Source organism: Rhopalosiphum padi, chromosome 1 (assembly GCF_020882245.1).
Source record: "Rhopalosiphum padi isolate XX-2018 chromosome 1, ASM2088224v1, whole genome shotgun sequence".
NCBI lineage: Eukaryota > Metazoa > Arthropoda > Insecta > Hemiptera > Aphididae > Rhopalosiphum > Rhopalosiphum padi.
The window spans coordinates 58518773-58535648 of NC_083597.1; the positions used below are offsets into that span (position 1 = coordinate 58518773).

A 16876-nucleotide genomic window follows, 5' to 3' on the forward strand; every position below is an offset into this window, starting at 1 on the left:
TATTTATAAGCCCTGCGTTTCGGCAGGGGACTTCTATGACTTTTGTTATAACGGGATTTTTCGTTGTAACAGGAATTTACTGTATATGTTTTTAATTTTAACTCAACAAATTTGTAAAGATGGGCATTTTTATTCATCAGGTAAGCTTTACCCAACCAATACAATTGTTTAATTTTATTATTTTAAGTACATAATATTATATATGCAACATATTATAGAATATAAACAGTAATACCTAACACTTTTAGACCCAAATATTGGTAGAAAATAAAAAATATTGCACATGATGAAATAAACAGTTTTGTTATCTTAGGTAATATTATAATATATACTGTTGAATGCCACAAAATACAGGTTATTTTTCTACATTTAAAAACGAACATTATATAGATATTCGTTAGGCAATTCTATCATTTTATCAAGTACAATAAAATAAGTTATTATTATGTATTATAAAGTATTATTATTCACTTAAAACTCATAGTAACTCAGGTATAGTAAGCCATGATATACACCATTTTAAATGTTTTAAAATAAAATAATGATAAAGGGTCAAAAGGTAATTTTTGTTGGTATATAGAGTATAGACCGACAACAAAACAAATGCAAAACACACTTTCATGATATTAATTAGTTTACTTGACAGTAACACTTCTTGACAAGTATAATATAATTGATAATAATAATAATAATAATAATAATAATAATAATAATAATAAAAACCTTTTGCACATTTTCCGAAATTATCTTTTACAAAATATACATTCAAGGCTAATTATTGTTTTAGTTTTTGCATTCTTTCAATAAAAAAAGAAGATAATTAACTGCAGAAATCAACACTCAAAAATCTGCCAACTGGCTAAACAAACGCGTACAAATTTTAACTAAAACATGTGCCCAAATAAATGTTTACTCAAAAAAAAAAAAAAAAACATAAAATTGTGTAATACTTGAACGTTAAATAATATGGTAACAATATTGTAATGCAAATTTTTTCTTAGAAAATATTGTTTTATATATTTGAATATATTGTCTCGTACTTAACGTTTCAAACAGTTACACAGGAGAAAAATGTATTTACAAATCAATCGGTTTATTTTTATTTTTCGAGAAACTGAAATGTAAAAAAAAAATATATGTTTATATATATTATATTTTACTTAAGTCGTATCTATCACAAAACGAGTTTTGCTGTCAGCCAACAAATTTATCGTTGAAAAAAATAATAAAAATTAAAATAAACAAAACGTATTAACTTATTTACAAACGTTCGATACATAAATTAAATATTAGTCTACATTTATTTTTTTTCATTTTTAAATGTATGTTTAATTTTAAATGTCTTTTCATTATATCGCTTTCATCAACAGAACAATTAAGTGATGTTGAATGTTCTGCCAAAGAAAATTTTGCAAAACAATAACATTTTTATTATCTTCTATTAAACAACTAAAAAAAAATAATAATAAATGAAAAACTATTTTTAACTCGCATAAAGAAAGTGTAGTTATAGATTCGTTACTACAAAAAAAAAAAAAAAAAAATGATAATAATATAATAATAAACAGTTTCCGAATATAATATACCAAGAACATTTCAGTTACAAAACATAATTTATTTGTGATATAAAAACAATGACGAGGAAAAAAAAACATGTAACTTGTAGTTATATACAAATAATTAGTCAAAACTGGTAAAAAAAAAAGATTTCATTGTCCTTAGCACGCGCGTATAATTATATAGTACAAGTAAACCAGGATAGAAATTAATTTTAATAATAATAATAATAATAATAAAAAAAAAATATAATTCACAAGTTGAAAATTATACGCGGTATTTATGTTGCGCGCTTAATTTCTTTCTCTTATAATACCGATTAGGCATTTTATGGACTTTGTACAAAAGTTTATCTTCAATTTTTTTTCCTAAACCTTAAATTAATTAATATATTAAAAAAAACTATCTTGACACTTGATACATCAGTCGTTACTTAAAGTTTCGTGTTTGTGTAATTTAAATGGGATAGGGATAGGGTGTTTGCATCGAGTATTATTTACATGGGATGGGTGGGGTAAGGGTGTTATTAAGGGAAACTTGAACGAGGGAATCACGAGGGGGGAGACTAGTTTAGCGAACGTCGCGGTTACTGGCCTGAGGTAGAGGAGATACGAGTTATTAGTGGGTGGGTGAGGAGATGGTGTTGAGTCGACAGGGCAGGGAATAGGACAGATAAGTAGGGGAGGAATCGGATCGACGTTTGAGATCTGTTGATCAATATTTTCGGTGTGGCTTTTGGCCCCGTTATCTCCTGTCCCGGTATAATAAGTAAACGCTTAGAGACTGCGGCAGGTTCAGGTCCATGACGCGTTCTTCTAGGTATTGTTTACCGATTCGCTGTCTAATGACTCGTCTACATAGGTCCATCAGCGGTAAGGGTTCAGCTGTAACAAAAACGATATTTTATTAAAATATTATACGTCGACGTTGCATGCAAACAGCTATAGCTGAGCTGTAATGGCACTATAAACTTACGATCTAGTCCACCGATGTATTTCATCGTAATTTCACAGTGACCCCAAACAGCGCTGACAATTGGGAATAATTTCCGCCCCTTGAGGCCTCTAAACGCTACGCCCAAATACTGGCCGTCTACAACAAAGGATAGTGTACCCTCGTCCATATCCAAAACAACTACAAAAAAAACGAAAGATATGATATAATAATTATTTCACGAGCATTGACGTGGATAGTGCGTGGAACAACTAAGTCTAGTTTGAGATATATGATGAGAGGTTTTATTACGTACCTAAAAATTTATCTGGCACTATAAACGTCTCGTCGGGCTTGAGCAAGGCCGGATACGTGATGCCGTCGTAGCTTTTTGAATCGTGGTATAATTTGTTACGCCCTAAATCCCAGCCCCATGACTGGTCGTTACTTCCCACCAAACTCTGGTAACCGACAGAGTGTAGAGGTGCATCTTGTGTCGCGACGCCGACCACTGCGTGCGTGCCGCGTTGCCTGGTCGACCAATTTACTTCCCAGACGTGTAGACCTTTGGTCAAGCCAGTCTTACCTCGGATACAATCAGTACTCTGGGCTACCGGATGCCTGTGGAATGTCAATTTGTCTTCTTCCTGTAAACGAACGACAAAAACACGATTATTGCAAGACACCGAAGGCAAGTGGATTATCGTAATGGCAATACTGTACACGACAGGATACATAAACAAAATATGTATTATTCATTACCTTGACAAATATATTTAGAGACCTATCGTCCGCGTTCCAGCCGTGTTTAATTTGCATTTCTTTGGACGCAGGCGGCATGTCTAATAGTATGTCTAATCTGGCCGGACGGGCAAAATCTTGGGCCAGCTCTCTGGGTACTACGGGCTTGTACGGTTGCGCACTTTCGCGGCTAACAGTTTTAACTCCACCTGAAACAAAAGACGTGTACAACAATTAGAATACATAAAGGTATATAATTATGGCAATAAGTTAGGTACGGATTATGGTTAGAGGGATGGCTGATAAGAGGGAGTGGTGGCGCTGACTGCATCACAGTTGACTAACGTTATAAAAACCGTTTCGTACCTGGCCGCGCGCAAAAACGTTTTGGCAAAAACGACTGACGCACACAACACAACAAACACGCGGTTGTACCTAGTAAAAAATCTGCGATTTCGAATCGAACACGTTGCCTTAAACCACAGTGTGGTTTCACTTACTTTTACCTAAGGCGGTGGAGTTGTCGTCGACTGCGGGTGTCACCGTTCCGTTGGTCATGTCTCGTAAATTATATAATAAAAATGCGTGTGGCAATAAACGAAATAAAATATTATTCGAAACGAAAACAATGACAATAAATAATAACAATAAGAATACACCGAAATTATACACGCGGTGAAAAAAAAACGTACACCGATAACTTTCGAAAGCGACGCACGCGCGTCCGCTATATTCACAGAGACAAACGTTTATTATAAACGGAAAACGGTCAGTACTCAAACATATTTTATTATAATATTTTAACGAGAGTTATTCAACGGCTGGCGCAGAACGATTGTGTGTCTCTGGTTAGAACGGTACGCACCGTGACGGACGATTCTTAAACGCTGCAGGCCCGCTGACTCGTCAGATAAGAAAACTCGTTTTTCCGTATCTATAAATCCTCTGCTCACCGATTTTTGGACCGACCCGACTATATTTAAGATAGAATTATCGTTTTAATCGGCTCGTTAATGACTATGGAGAAGAGGCCTTTTCAAACAAACTGATTAAACAACTGCGTTGATTACCCGCGGCACACGGATTTTAAGAACGCTCTGTATACACATCACGTATTTTAGACCGCTGGTCGGACGTTACACGCACGCACACTAGACGACGACCGATGGACTATTTGGACTGTGAACGAGACGGCAAAATATTCGCCGCAGCGTCGAATCGGATTACGCGGAGGGTGGGAGTGACGGGACGACAACGGGGCGAGTTTTTCCCGGCTGCACCCTCCGCATCCGTATAGCATCTGTATATAGTTCCACGGGATTCGTACGAGAAAAATAATAAAAATTAAATGCATCGTACTCGGGACATTTTTACATGCGTTTAAAATTATTATCAAGCTGGGGGAGGAAACGAAAAACAAAAGGCTACGGTGAAAAGTTGATTAAACTAGTCGTCGATGATGACGAAGAACCGACATGATGACGTATTATAATAATATATCTATCGTATTGTTGTAGCCGGAGCGGTGGTCGAGAACTGACACGATAAGGGTTAAAGAGTTTGGGTCCAGTGGTTGGTTTAGCATCAAGTACTAGAGCGCAACTCTTTATCTATATACGCCTATACACCGTTTCGAATATTAGACTCACTAGATATTTTCTGGCCCATGTTCATGGCCCGGTGGGCTCTGGTCCGTTGTCGGTGTCCTCCTCCGATGCTGACGTATGGCGAAGCGGCGTTGCCTTTGTTCAGGTGCGATAGCACCGACACGGAAGCCTTGTAGTTGTGGCGCCTGAGCTCCCTGAGCTCAACGCCTGACGACGTCACGCGACTGCTACCGCCGCTTAGCACAGCAGCGGCTGCTGCCGCGCCTAGATTGCCGCTGGTGCCTACTAATGCGCTGCTCGCACCACCCAGAGCACTGCCACCGGTGCCCTTCAGTCTGAAAAAGCAAAAAATTTAAACAATTAGTAAAAAGTAAGTCTCATGGGTTGACTCATCAAGCAATATGAATTTCACACGAGAAACGTATGTGTCTATGACGATGTACACCTATTGTGATGAATAATACGTATAAGTTTACGACTTAAAAAATCTTTAAAATGATATTCCATCAACGCGCATAATAATATAAGAAGTAAATACATAAGGTGTTCGTCATTAGAAGTGAGGCGGATTGGAAACATCGTACATTTATTATATTGACGCGTTAGGTAAATGATGGTACTTAACGTTATCGCGGTAATTAACATATATTTAGCAAATCGAAATATTTATGACATAATAATTAAGAAAATTGAAATCTAATTATAAAAATGTATTTTAAAAAGAATTACATAATTACAATTAACAATATTACATAAAGTAAAAATAAATTATGCTATTTTATAAATTTTGTAATTTTTTTTCCTTGAATTTATAATTTTATATAAATATCTTCATAAATAATATATAGATTACCAGGAAATACGTTCAAAGTACTTTGATTTTTCGGTGAGCATCTAAGAAATTGTATTTGATAATTATTATGATTATTTACGGATAAGCTAGGTTATTAATTATATATTGTATAGATTTATATTACAACTAATATAATAAATAAGATTTCAATATAGATATAAATCTATGAATAATAGATTCCTCACAAAATTGAAATTACGCGATTGACATTAAACTATGCACATCGTCGTAGAAAAACAATCAAAGCGGTTGCTTTTTTTGTTGTAAAAATGAACATTTTGTTATTCTGCATCAATGGGGAAAATAATACAACTGGTGGCATAACGAGTTTCTCGTCCGTATAGACTCAAGACATTATTGTTTGTTCTAACGATAGCGTGCGCGCGCGCCTTGGCGTTTGATAAATATATATAATGATATCATGTCTTTATCTCTAGACATTGCGTTCAATTACAATACAAATGTTGAGCCATTATACGCTGAACTTCTAAGTCCCGTAAACAACACACACGGATGACAACCGTAATAACAATATTAAATATTATATAAAAATTATATTACTAAAAACACAAGTTTCAAAGTCAAGGTACAATATTCAAAGATTGGATACGAAAAAATAAATCGATTTCACACGCTCATCAAGGTCAAAAGTTATGTATTACATTCAATATTGTGTGCAAATATAATAATGTTATTGTTGGCGAAAATAAAAAAAATGTATAATTAAAAGGAGAATAATTAATAACAAAACAATAACAATCTTCTCCTTTTGAACACTATCACTGATGCAGTCGGTTCTCAATGACGACAAAACAACGATACTAGGCAAACGAACGTCGACCGATTTCATTTTCCTCATCAACTTTGTCCGATTTCTTACGTAGTACAGAATGTACGAAAATAATGTAATAAATAAAATAAATTCTGTGTGCCACAGTGCCGGTTGTAGTGCATTACTAGTGTACACACAACACCTCAATACCTCACACGTCCACCACCGCAGCAATTACACCGCTATTGACCTGATTTTAGATTCAGATAACATTGAAAGCGCTAATTCACTCATTGGTCATAATACTAATAATAATCCGCAGACACAAGTCACAATATTGTTTTAAACGCCATCGGTAAATACGTGAACATTTAGCCGCGTGTCCGTCGAGGGCACATCCTTGAATGTCCTGGAGGACGTAAAAAATGTGCAAACTCGCGCTTGCACAGCACATTATATAGGTAGTGTCAGTGTATTTATATAACCAACGATATAATCAACGAAATTGGCTTAACATTTACACTTGAAAATAATACGAAATTAAAGGGGACACCGCCACCAGGACGTTCTAGCGTAATTTGTCGAATATTCGCTGTGTCCTTGGACACGTGTCGAGGCCGTCACAGCAGCAGCCGTTCTGCAGCAGGCGATCAAAAAATAAAAATGTAATCCTCAATTATAAATATATTACGTTAATTATATTGTGCGCCGAAAACGGTCAACTTTCCATTTCTAAAACGATCGTCTTCGCTATCTGTAAATAATACTCCTACCATATGTATAATATACTAGCTGAGCCGGTGGTAAGTAGAGGTCCGAGGTACGTTTAGCACACGTTTAGAAGGTACAGAAAAGAAGGAAAAAAATCACTATTACAAAAAATAACAAGCGCCGTATTCGTCAAGGACATAACATAAAGTACTATCACTGAATAAACGCACAACACAACGACACTAAAATCGTAGAAAATTCTAATATTATTTTCTGTTTTGGAATTTTCACCGTACAATACATAATAGCGCATACCAACCGTATATTATATTATATATTATATAGGTACGTCCTATTTAAATTGGAAAATATCGACATAGTTAAATCACCTATTTAGACCACGTCTTGTATAAATAAAGTATAATGTGTGTCTATATTATATTCTATTACAGTGGCGGCGCCGTCTTAGTTTTTATTGTTGTACATTAATAGGTATATTTTTACTTCGGCGACGGTTGCGGTAGCGCGAGCGAGCTCTGTTGTGAAAACCAGTGAAAGCGACGTAGTTGAATATACGCAATGCACGCACACAAGTATACACAGTCCGCGGACGAAACGAACCGAAACTATATAGAATGCGTTTATAATTCGTTATTATAAAATCGAAATTTGATCGAGGGATACGAATAGACGGGATACTCGGTGACGATTTATTGTTATTTTGCGGTTTTCACTCTAGCGATAGTGGGAAATAGTAGAAATAGCATTTCCGCTGGCCGCTCTGGAAGTCGTACGATTACGTATCGCCGTCGGGCTGCATCCGAATTGTACGCAGCTTATAACAAAACAAATATATTGTATAATGAGTAATGACTATAACGGATAGTATAATATTGTATCCGAATTGCACGCCGTGGTGTACTGGGTGTTTCAAATTTAGTATTACACGAGCTACCACATACAATAAAATAAGGAAATTGGAAACAGTACCTACACGTTAAATAAATTATTATACTTTTAATTTTACTAAATACCGTTTTACTTTTAATTTGCATAATATTATGATACATAAAATATTGTACAACTATACTATGCCTATATACAGTGTGTACGGTGGTATTGTCGGGTATTTTACAATTTTTTGCTATAATAACCGTATTGAGAACCACAACCAAATTAGAACCTATTTTATTTATTTATGTAATTCTATTTTATGAGTTTCTCTATCGTATACGATTTTTTTTTAATTTGTTGCCCATCATGAGAGACCGTAATACGAAAGTTTCATTGTATATATTGTAATATATTGCGAATAACGGAGATCCGGACAGTCCCTTTCTGCGACGGACGGGAAACATGTGCAGCAACCCTATCGGGGCTGAATTCTTATTACAAAGCGCAATTCGAATTATTTAATCGAATACACGACAAACTCTGAAGGCCGTTGACGCGGGGTCGTTGAACAGCAGCAACGTCAAAGGCGGCGGGGGCGGCGCTCTTTCGCTAAAAGGGTGCGTAGCACGCGGCTTTTGCGTTCGTACACAGCAGCAGCACAACAATATTGTACGCTGCGAATACATGATAAATTATAATGTACGCGCGACTTCGTCCGTCGGCGTGGGTTTAACGATCTCCGGGTGAGGGGGTGCGAGGATGGGCACAAAAAAAGGACTCAGCGCGCGCGGTATTGATTCGCGCGCGGCGCGTATGCAGCACGGGGTTCGGTTTTCGTGCGCCGCGTGACTCATTCCCGCCGGGGAATCGGGAACTTTTTTTACGGCGGTGTGCGCGCCATACGCTTGAGGGGAACCGCTGCGCGTATAATGATATTATTATGTGTACAAACTGCAGCGGAGGCGCGTTTTAATGAGAGAGAGAGAGAGAGAGAGAGAGAGAGAGAGAGAGAGAGAGAGAGAGAGAAGAAAGAGAGCTATGGTACTATAGTTTGCAATAATATAATATAGCGCTTATCGACCGAATGTCGCTCGAGTTTAAAATTCGACGACTGCGGGCAATTAAAAACGAAACCCTAGAGTTTAAGTACGTTTTATAAACGTTGTATATCGGGCTACAGAGGCATCTGAGCTCAACGACCAAATTTCGCGGTGACGACCGTGATGATTATGTGAAACACACGCAGCAGCCGTATATTGGGCTGAAACGTGGGAGAATGTATAGTCGCAACACCGGAGCGAGGTGGTTTCAACGGGACACACGGCAGCAAAAAAAACAAACCAGTCGAGTTAATATAATAATAATAATAATAATAATAATAATAACTAATAAGTATATACTGCAACCCCCCGTTCAACCGATTTATGCCCCGGAAAGGCGGAATCGGTTATGACGGAATTAATAATATGTTTATAGCGTCGCGATATTCGACGGAAAAGTATGAAACATAAAAAGCGTGACGAGCTGGTTCTCATAGTCGGGTTTCCCGTTGAAAATAAAACCACCGTCGTTTGTTACGGGCGGCGCGATTTAAAAATTTTTTTCGTTTTTAACACGCCTGGACGACGGTGGAAAATCCATTACGGCCAAAATCGTGTCATTGCAAAAAAGTGAACGGGGCGGCGAGCGAGGCCCCTTCTACGTCCCGCTCGCCCTTTCGCCACCGCTCGACAACGCGCGGGTGCTTGTTATATATATATACATATACATTTTATAGTTACGTGCGTTCACGTAACGTATTATATTAGAGCCGCTTTCTCCCGTTATATTACACCCGTAACTGGTTCATTGCCGACGGACGACAACGGGATGCTCCGGTTGGCGTTATGGTAATCATAATAAAAATAATATACTTTTACTTTCTCCCAGTGCGTCCTAAATCGCGTATAACACGCTATAAAGAACAGCGGGGAAGAGGTCTACGAAGAACACGCCGAGAAAACAATATTGTGCCGACGAAGACGAGTAAAATTCTATGTACCCACAGGTATGCCGCCGTTGGAATAATAATAATAAAAAAAATACTTATGTTAGTTGTAGAGTACTAAAATACTCGGCGAAATAATAATAATCTCTGTCATCAGCGGTATACGACGAACAAATATAATAATTTATTACATGATGATTGAGTGGTATTTATACAGGGCGCAAACACATCACACACACACACATAAGGCGAGAGAGAAACCGTACACTTACGAGAACTCGGAAACCTGAGAAGTGCAGTGGTTGATGATGGTGAAGCACACGTGTTTCACACACACACACACCCGGTGCACCGCCAGTTTTCATTATATTATTAATATGGCAATGCATTACACCAGAATACCCGGCAACACACGTACACATTACACATCCGGGCGGACGGACATGTGGCAGAATATACGCGACAGAAGTCGTTATACACGCATATTATAAATATTTTTATATTTTATTATATCCTTAGGAAACGAGGACATGCACCGCTTGGTCCGAGTAGTTATAACATATTATAATAATAATACGTGGACGGGGTGCAGCAGAGCTCGTACCGACGAAACGAATAATATTTCTATGTAAACGACGGAACAGACACCACCGCAGAAAACAAATTTAAATAGGTTGTATAGTATTGTACAATATTTAAGGACGACTGATTAAATTCAATTTTAGAACGAGCGTCTACCACCGTTTTTCAAATGCAATGTCGTCATCGCAATCGTGTATCAGTCGTAGCGTTCATATTCGTACTATACTTGCTCGCTGCTATAATAGTATAATATAGTATTTCACATCCATGACAACCTATACTTCCTCGTTCCGCGAGTATCGTGGGGTCATACGGGCTCGTAGATATTATATATTATACACATATCAATACGAGGCTGGTCGAAACGATAACGATAATTATTTTACTCATGTATGTATACAATATAGTCGTATAAAATATTACTATTAATATTATAATATTATATGAACACGATTTCTATCGATTGTCTTTGATTGCACGACAACGAAACGGTGACGCGTACGTATTTGTCACCACGCATTTAACCCGCCGGATAACCGATAGGGGTGGAAGAGAGATTTTCACGAAAATTACATAATCCTGTCGTCATAAGTTCCGCTCTGAAAACGCTCGACCATGAAACGTAATTCTTATTTATTTTTTATAAATTTTTTATCGAGTGAAAGTTGAGTGGAGTTCTGTTACAAACGCACGCGGTGAGAGGAGAGGTTTGCTGTATCGAACCGAGGACGTGGGACGCTCGCCGTCGCTTTTGTGCGTGTGTAATATTATTGTGACGACACATCGCCGAGTACACATACACACACACACACACACACACAATAAAGAGGACGAATCGGAGAAAGTCAACAAAGAGTAGGCGGTGTGTGTGGATCATCGAAACATTTTTTATTTTTGTAACAGCACAACGTCAAGGATTTTTTTTAAATAAGGCACGCGGCGATTAAATAATAATGAAAACGAAAATTATTCTACTAATAAAAAAAAACCCCTTCACTTTGCATACCTATAGTACCTATACATCGACAGATCCATATAAGGTTAACTTCGACAACTTTTTGGGCGCATTCATATCTCCGGGAACCAATAGGAGGCGTCCATAACGAGTGGATTATCATAAAAGATAACATATTATACTATTGTTATGCAAGTTAAACATTATAATACAAGGCATGACAACAACGGCCGACCGTTTTCAAGAGGCGTCTCGCGTTAAAGGAACGAAAAAAAATCATTAAAAGTAATATTACAAACATATAACAGCTGTATGTGTGTGTGGTGTGTACTAACTATGTATGCGTTTGTCGTGGTCGTCGCATATCGACATGCGTCGCTGAACAATTCTGCGTATACGCGCGCGTGGTTTTATAATATACAACGTACATACATACTACTTATTAGTTATTACTATACGTACTCCGTCGATGTACATTACGATAATAACATTATTATTTTTTTGTAACGTTGTGCATAATATTATATTATATATTTTTTATTAGTATCATAATGGGTGTGCGCGTGGAGAAGGCACATTATTATTTATTTTTTCGTTTTAAATAATCCGTCGACGTAGAAATAAGAACACAAAGAAAAGGTTAAAATAATTGGGATTATAGTATTACGACGATAACCTGAGTTTTACGACTAGGTTAGCATGCGGTATAATTGTGTATCAGTAATATACGCGTTATCTATCTGCTGCAATGTGTACACGCGACATATATCATAGTAAAATTGAAATAACTCGAACTAAAAGTCCCTGCCGAGGAGAGAGTGGCAGCCGTAGCATGCAGCCAACAATTTCTGTTGTACAACTTATACAGAAAAAGACGTTGTATTCGGTACACGACACAAACTCTCTCCCTCTCTCTCGGCGTTCGCTGCACCGTTTCTTTGTCACCGTCGCGCGCTGCAGCGCTACGGAAAATCCGGTCGGTTTATAAATCCCCAATGTCGTATATATATATATATATATATATATACATACACAACACACAACGCTTTTCGGCATTGCAGCGGGTAACTTTACGACGGCGAGCGCCACGCCCTAGAGTAGTATACGAATATAGGGTTAGGGATAGGTGGACGGGGCGAGGGTAGCTGCACGAGTAGCGCACAAACGCACTGCAGTGGGGGCACGGGTGTTGCTATGGGGATAGTGCCACCCCAATGCGAAAGCTTCGCTTCGGCTTTATCAATACACGGAAACTTATCTGGTCCACGCGATCTCTTCTCCGCCCGAAACGCGCACACCCTGTATGCCGCTATTATATATATTACTATAGCGTGCGTATTGCGCCGACGAAAAACCCACAGTAATCCCTTAAACCCTGAGTGTAACGATGCCCGGTAAAAACGAGAAAAAGGATCCGAAAACGCGTCTGGGAACGGCGCGCGTGCGACGGCTGTGACATAAAACTGCAGATTCTGCGAATTTTTACATTCCTGCCCCGTTGCGGTACAAAACCGGGACAGGCCTTCGAGGACCACCAACGGCGGACCGGCTTGTGCGCGACGACCTCACGGACGCTACACATACCCGACACTTCGTCCGTATTTATACAAAGCCGTCACCGCCGGCGGTGGCGTTAAATATCGTTACAATAACACTCACCCTATTAGATTCCACAACTCTTTAACAGAATCTTTAATGCTAGCATACGATTCTTCGTCTAAACCCAAATATACTGACCTGTAACAAAACAAAAAACAAAAAAAAAAATTAGTATACGAAATCTCAACGCGAAACACCTGTTGACACGCACACACACATTGGTATGTGTGCATGTACTGTACATATATAATATCATTATATGCCGTGGCTTAAGATACACGTTTGTTGTAAAAAAAAAAAAAACGTTATAATTGTCTCCAATTGAAGAAACGGGATCGGCAGATGGCTGACCTAATTCGAGGGTAGAGGGACAGGTGTATGCACACACATTACGGCAACAACGCCCCTGTTAGAGATTTAATTTTTTAACATATAGTCTTTGTTCGTTTTTTACACATAAATACATTAGGTATACACGTATCGACGAAAACGCATTTCTATACTGTTCATTATACATATACATGTATAGTATATACGTATAATTGCCGAAGGCCTTCCTGGTTCTCAAGCGCACAAGGCTGGCGCCGCCACCAGTTGCAACAATAAAAACCGCTGGTCATTATTTCGCGAACTCAAAATCCAATATTACTTTTGTTTTTTTTGTGACGATACACGCGTCCTACTCGGTTCATTTTACCGTCATTATGTCATCAAGGAAGAGATTACTGGAGTCGCTTATATTTAAGGACGAGATCGGTACGATAACTTCTAAATATTATATATATATACACTGCCAGTGCCAAGGTTATTGGTTTAACGCAATGCAATACGTTAATTGCCTATATAAATCTGTTTAGAAACCTAAATTTCAAACCACAGTGGCGTTCTCCAAATTTATAATATAAATAAATGTATATTTATTTTGTTTTGTTTTACGCCCGAAATATTATTATGAAAAACACATTTCGAGAGTCCGAAGGCCAACCAGCGGTGGTATTCGCAAAACTTCAGTAATAAACTCATAACGAAAAAATGTAAAATACCGAGTGCGCACCTGAGTCCGGAGGTGTGTAACGAGAAAAACACGTGCCTCACTCATCACAGTATATTATATGGTATTAGTATATTATATTATACAGTCGGTCAAACGATGAACAACGATTGTCATTTTACCGAGTTCGGAGTTCAAACAGTTTGTCGACTCGACGTGAACCTAAGTAACGACGACACACACACGCAGTTGGTGGCGTATATATAATATAACAATGCGTTTTCTCGAAGTCGGGTATAATATAACATTTATGATGTAGTAGAACATAATTTTTTTTCGAATGGGCATCCGGATTGGTTTTTTCTTCAATTTTGTACAACGTGACCGCGTACAATATACGAAATGAAACTATATAGTGTAATAGTGTAATAATATAATATAAGGTACTCGCACTTCACAGACCAAACCGCGATTTTCGTGGGTGCAGCCACATAATACACGACAGTACAAAAAGTAGACATGTGTACGTTTTCCGTAGAAATCTGTGCCGTCATGTATTTGCTTCAGTGTGGTGCAACCTCTCATTTTTCTCCTCTTCCGAGAAATTTTATATGCGCATCGTTATTTATATAAAATTGTTTTTTTTCATTTAGTACCCAACGCCACAGTTCACAATGGTGGTGCCCGGGGTCAATGTGGGGCGCGAGAACAGATAAACATAATATATGTCAATATTTCGGGTAAAATTTCTCTGCAGTTAATATTTTTTCGTGGCCTGACGACAACGACAACTAACAACGATATTATATCTTTATAAATTATAATATATAGGCGAGCACATATACACGCACACGGTATATAGCGGAAAACGAGACAACAAAGAAACCAGGTGTGACGTCACCCGAGAACCAGCAGCCTTCGGAACCGAGTCTGGCCTTGGTGCGCGACTATAATATATAGAGAGGTGCGCACCGAAGCCGGCGCACAGCGTTTATAATTTTATTATTATTAAATATATTATTATAATACACACGTTATAATATATAACATAATATATGTACCTATAATATACACCCAAGACCCTATCACCAATAAGTGCAGTAGTATTGATATACATCCAATATATATAATCTTCTTTACAAGATTACGTTACATTGACGATTTCGTTCTCGAGTGGTCGAAAAAATAATAAAATAAAAAATATAACAAGCGCGAACGGCATATATACAGTTTTTTATATCCCTTTCTCTATCTTCTCGTCGTTTATCACTGCACACGTCGCGTTTCTGTGTAACAGTTGATAAGAACTGGGCTTGGCGTGGCAGTGGCCGACACAAAGACCGACCGCGCTGTGATCGTAACTATTTTATGGGCGACACTGTACTAGGTATAAGGTATTATTCCACGAGAATACACATATTTGTGTAGTCGTATACCGACGCTGTGAATTGGAAATGTACGCGATTTCGTAACGTCACATTGTCGACGCGAACAAAATAAACACAATATAACTTGATTTACAGCCGTCGTTTACTCGTTGCCGTATAATCATCATGTTGCGAGATAAGTTATAACTCTATAGAAAAACGTTTCGAGTATTGTAAAAAAAAAAAAAAAACATTACGCAAAATGATGCGTACACCTCTTACAGTGGAAATAGGACCCCCGTTATATTATACTGGATATCACGAAAATCATACAAACTCGAGATTTTATAATTTACTTTTTCACCGAACACGATTTAATTTTATTATTCGTTATTTCAGGAAACGTGATCAACACGATTTTGTAAACGGGGTTGTGGGCGTTATACGAAAGGCGAACGGAGAGGAATATACAACAAATACACGTATACAGGCCGATGGACGTGAGATGGCAAAGGGTGGGCGGAAGGAGAGGTGAGGAGGGGCACGGTATAGTTTCATAAGCTATCGACCATAGGTATATTAATATACACAGACTGCAACTATATAACCACCGTCGGACAAGGCCACCCGCGACCAAGGTCACTTCCTTTTCGCGCTGGTAAATTACTTCGTCGCTGTTGCTATTGCCGCTGCCACCGCCACCTCAGCGGCTGTATCGTTACACGCGGTCGCGTTTTCCCGTCCGTCGCGCGGCGGCTTTCCCGGGCACGGCATGTCGCAATTGATTGCGTAAAAAAAAAATAATAATAATGACTAATATAAGAAAAAAAACCTCAGCCGTACTGCCATGTCACAGACACTGCCGCCGTGCTATCCAACCGCCACTTCTGGCCCGACACTATATACGCGGTGCACAACAGTGTAAAGAGTACATAAAATAATACCCTTGACTTAGTTGTACCCGGGCGCCACCGGTTGTTACGCGCATTTCCTAACTAGGACACACACATACACATATTTCCCATGTTACGACTACGTTGTGTTGTTAGGGTTTCCGTTTGAGGTCTCAAATAATAATGATATAGTTGTACACACACTATACTCCACCGATAGGAGAAACTAGTCGTCGTTCAAGTGGAAAATGAAGAGAAAAAAATACGCACATTTTTTAAGACTGTACCTATTACGTGCATACATATTATCTATATGTATACATGTTAAGCAAACATTGAGAAAAATGTCAAGGAAATTAAGACACACACGCGACGAGATATGTTTGCAGTAAAAGTACTTGACGGTTTTAATTTTCTCTTAATTTTAAATATAT

General features: G+C 38.1%; 1 protein-coding gene across 6 annotated transcripts in view; it reads right to left on the reverse strand.

Annotated features, from left to right (window-relative positions):
* Nucleotides 1-616: 616 nt before the first annotated feature.
* Nucleotides 617-16876, reverse strand: part of LOC132917216 (protein gustavus) — a 68534-nt gene continuing 52274 nt past the window's right edge. For 4 of the 6 annotated variants that reach the window (XM_060977840.1, XM_060977841.1, XM_060977839.1 and 1 more), the window contains exons 2-6: nt 4881-5173; nt 3253-3440; nt 2807-3137; nt 2533-2691; nt 617-2441 (exon numbers count right to left, since the gene is read on the reverse strand). In XM_060977840.1, the coding sequence (XP_060833823.1) occupies nt 2302-2441; nt 2533-2691; nt 2807-3137; nt 3253-3440; nt 4881-4905 (843 nt within the window). In that variant the 5' untranslated portion in view covers nt 4906-5173 and the 3' untranslated portion in view covers nt 617-2301. Of the gene's footprint in view, nt 2442-2532; nt 2692-2806; nt 3138-3252; nt 3441-4880; nt 5174-13251; nt 13330-16876 lie in introns of all 6 variants that reach the window. The other 2 variants (XM_060977836.1, XM_060977838.1) reach the window with 1 other exon arrangement.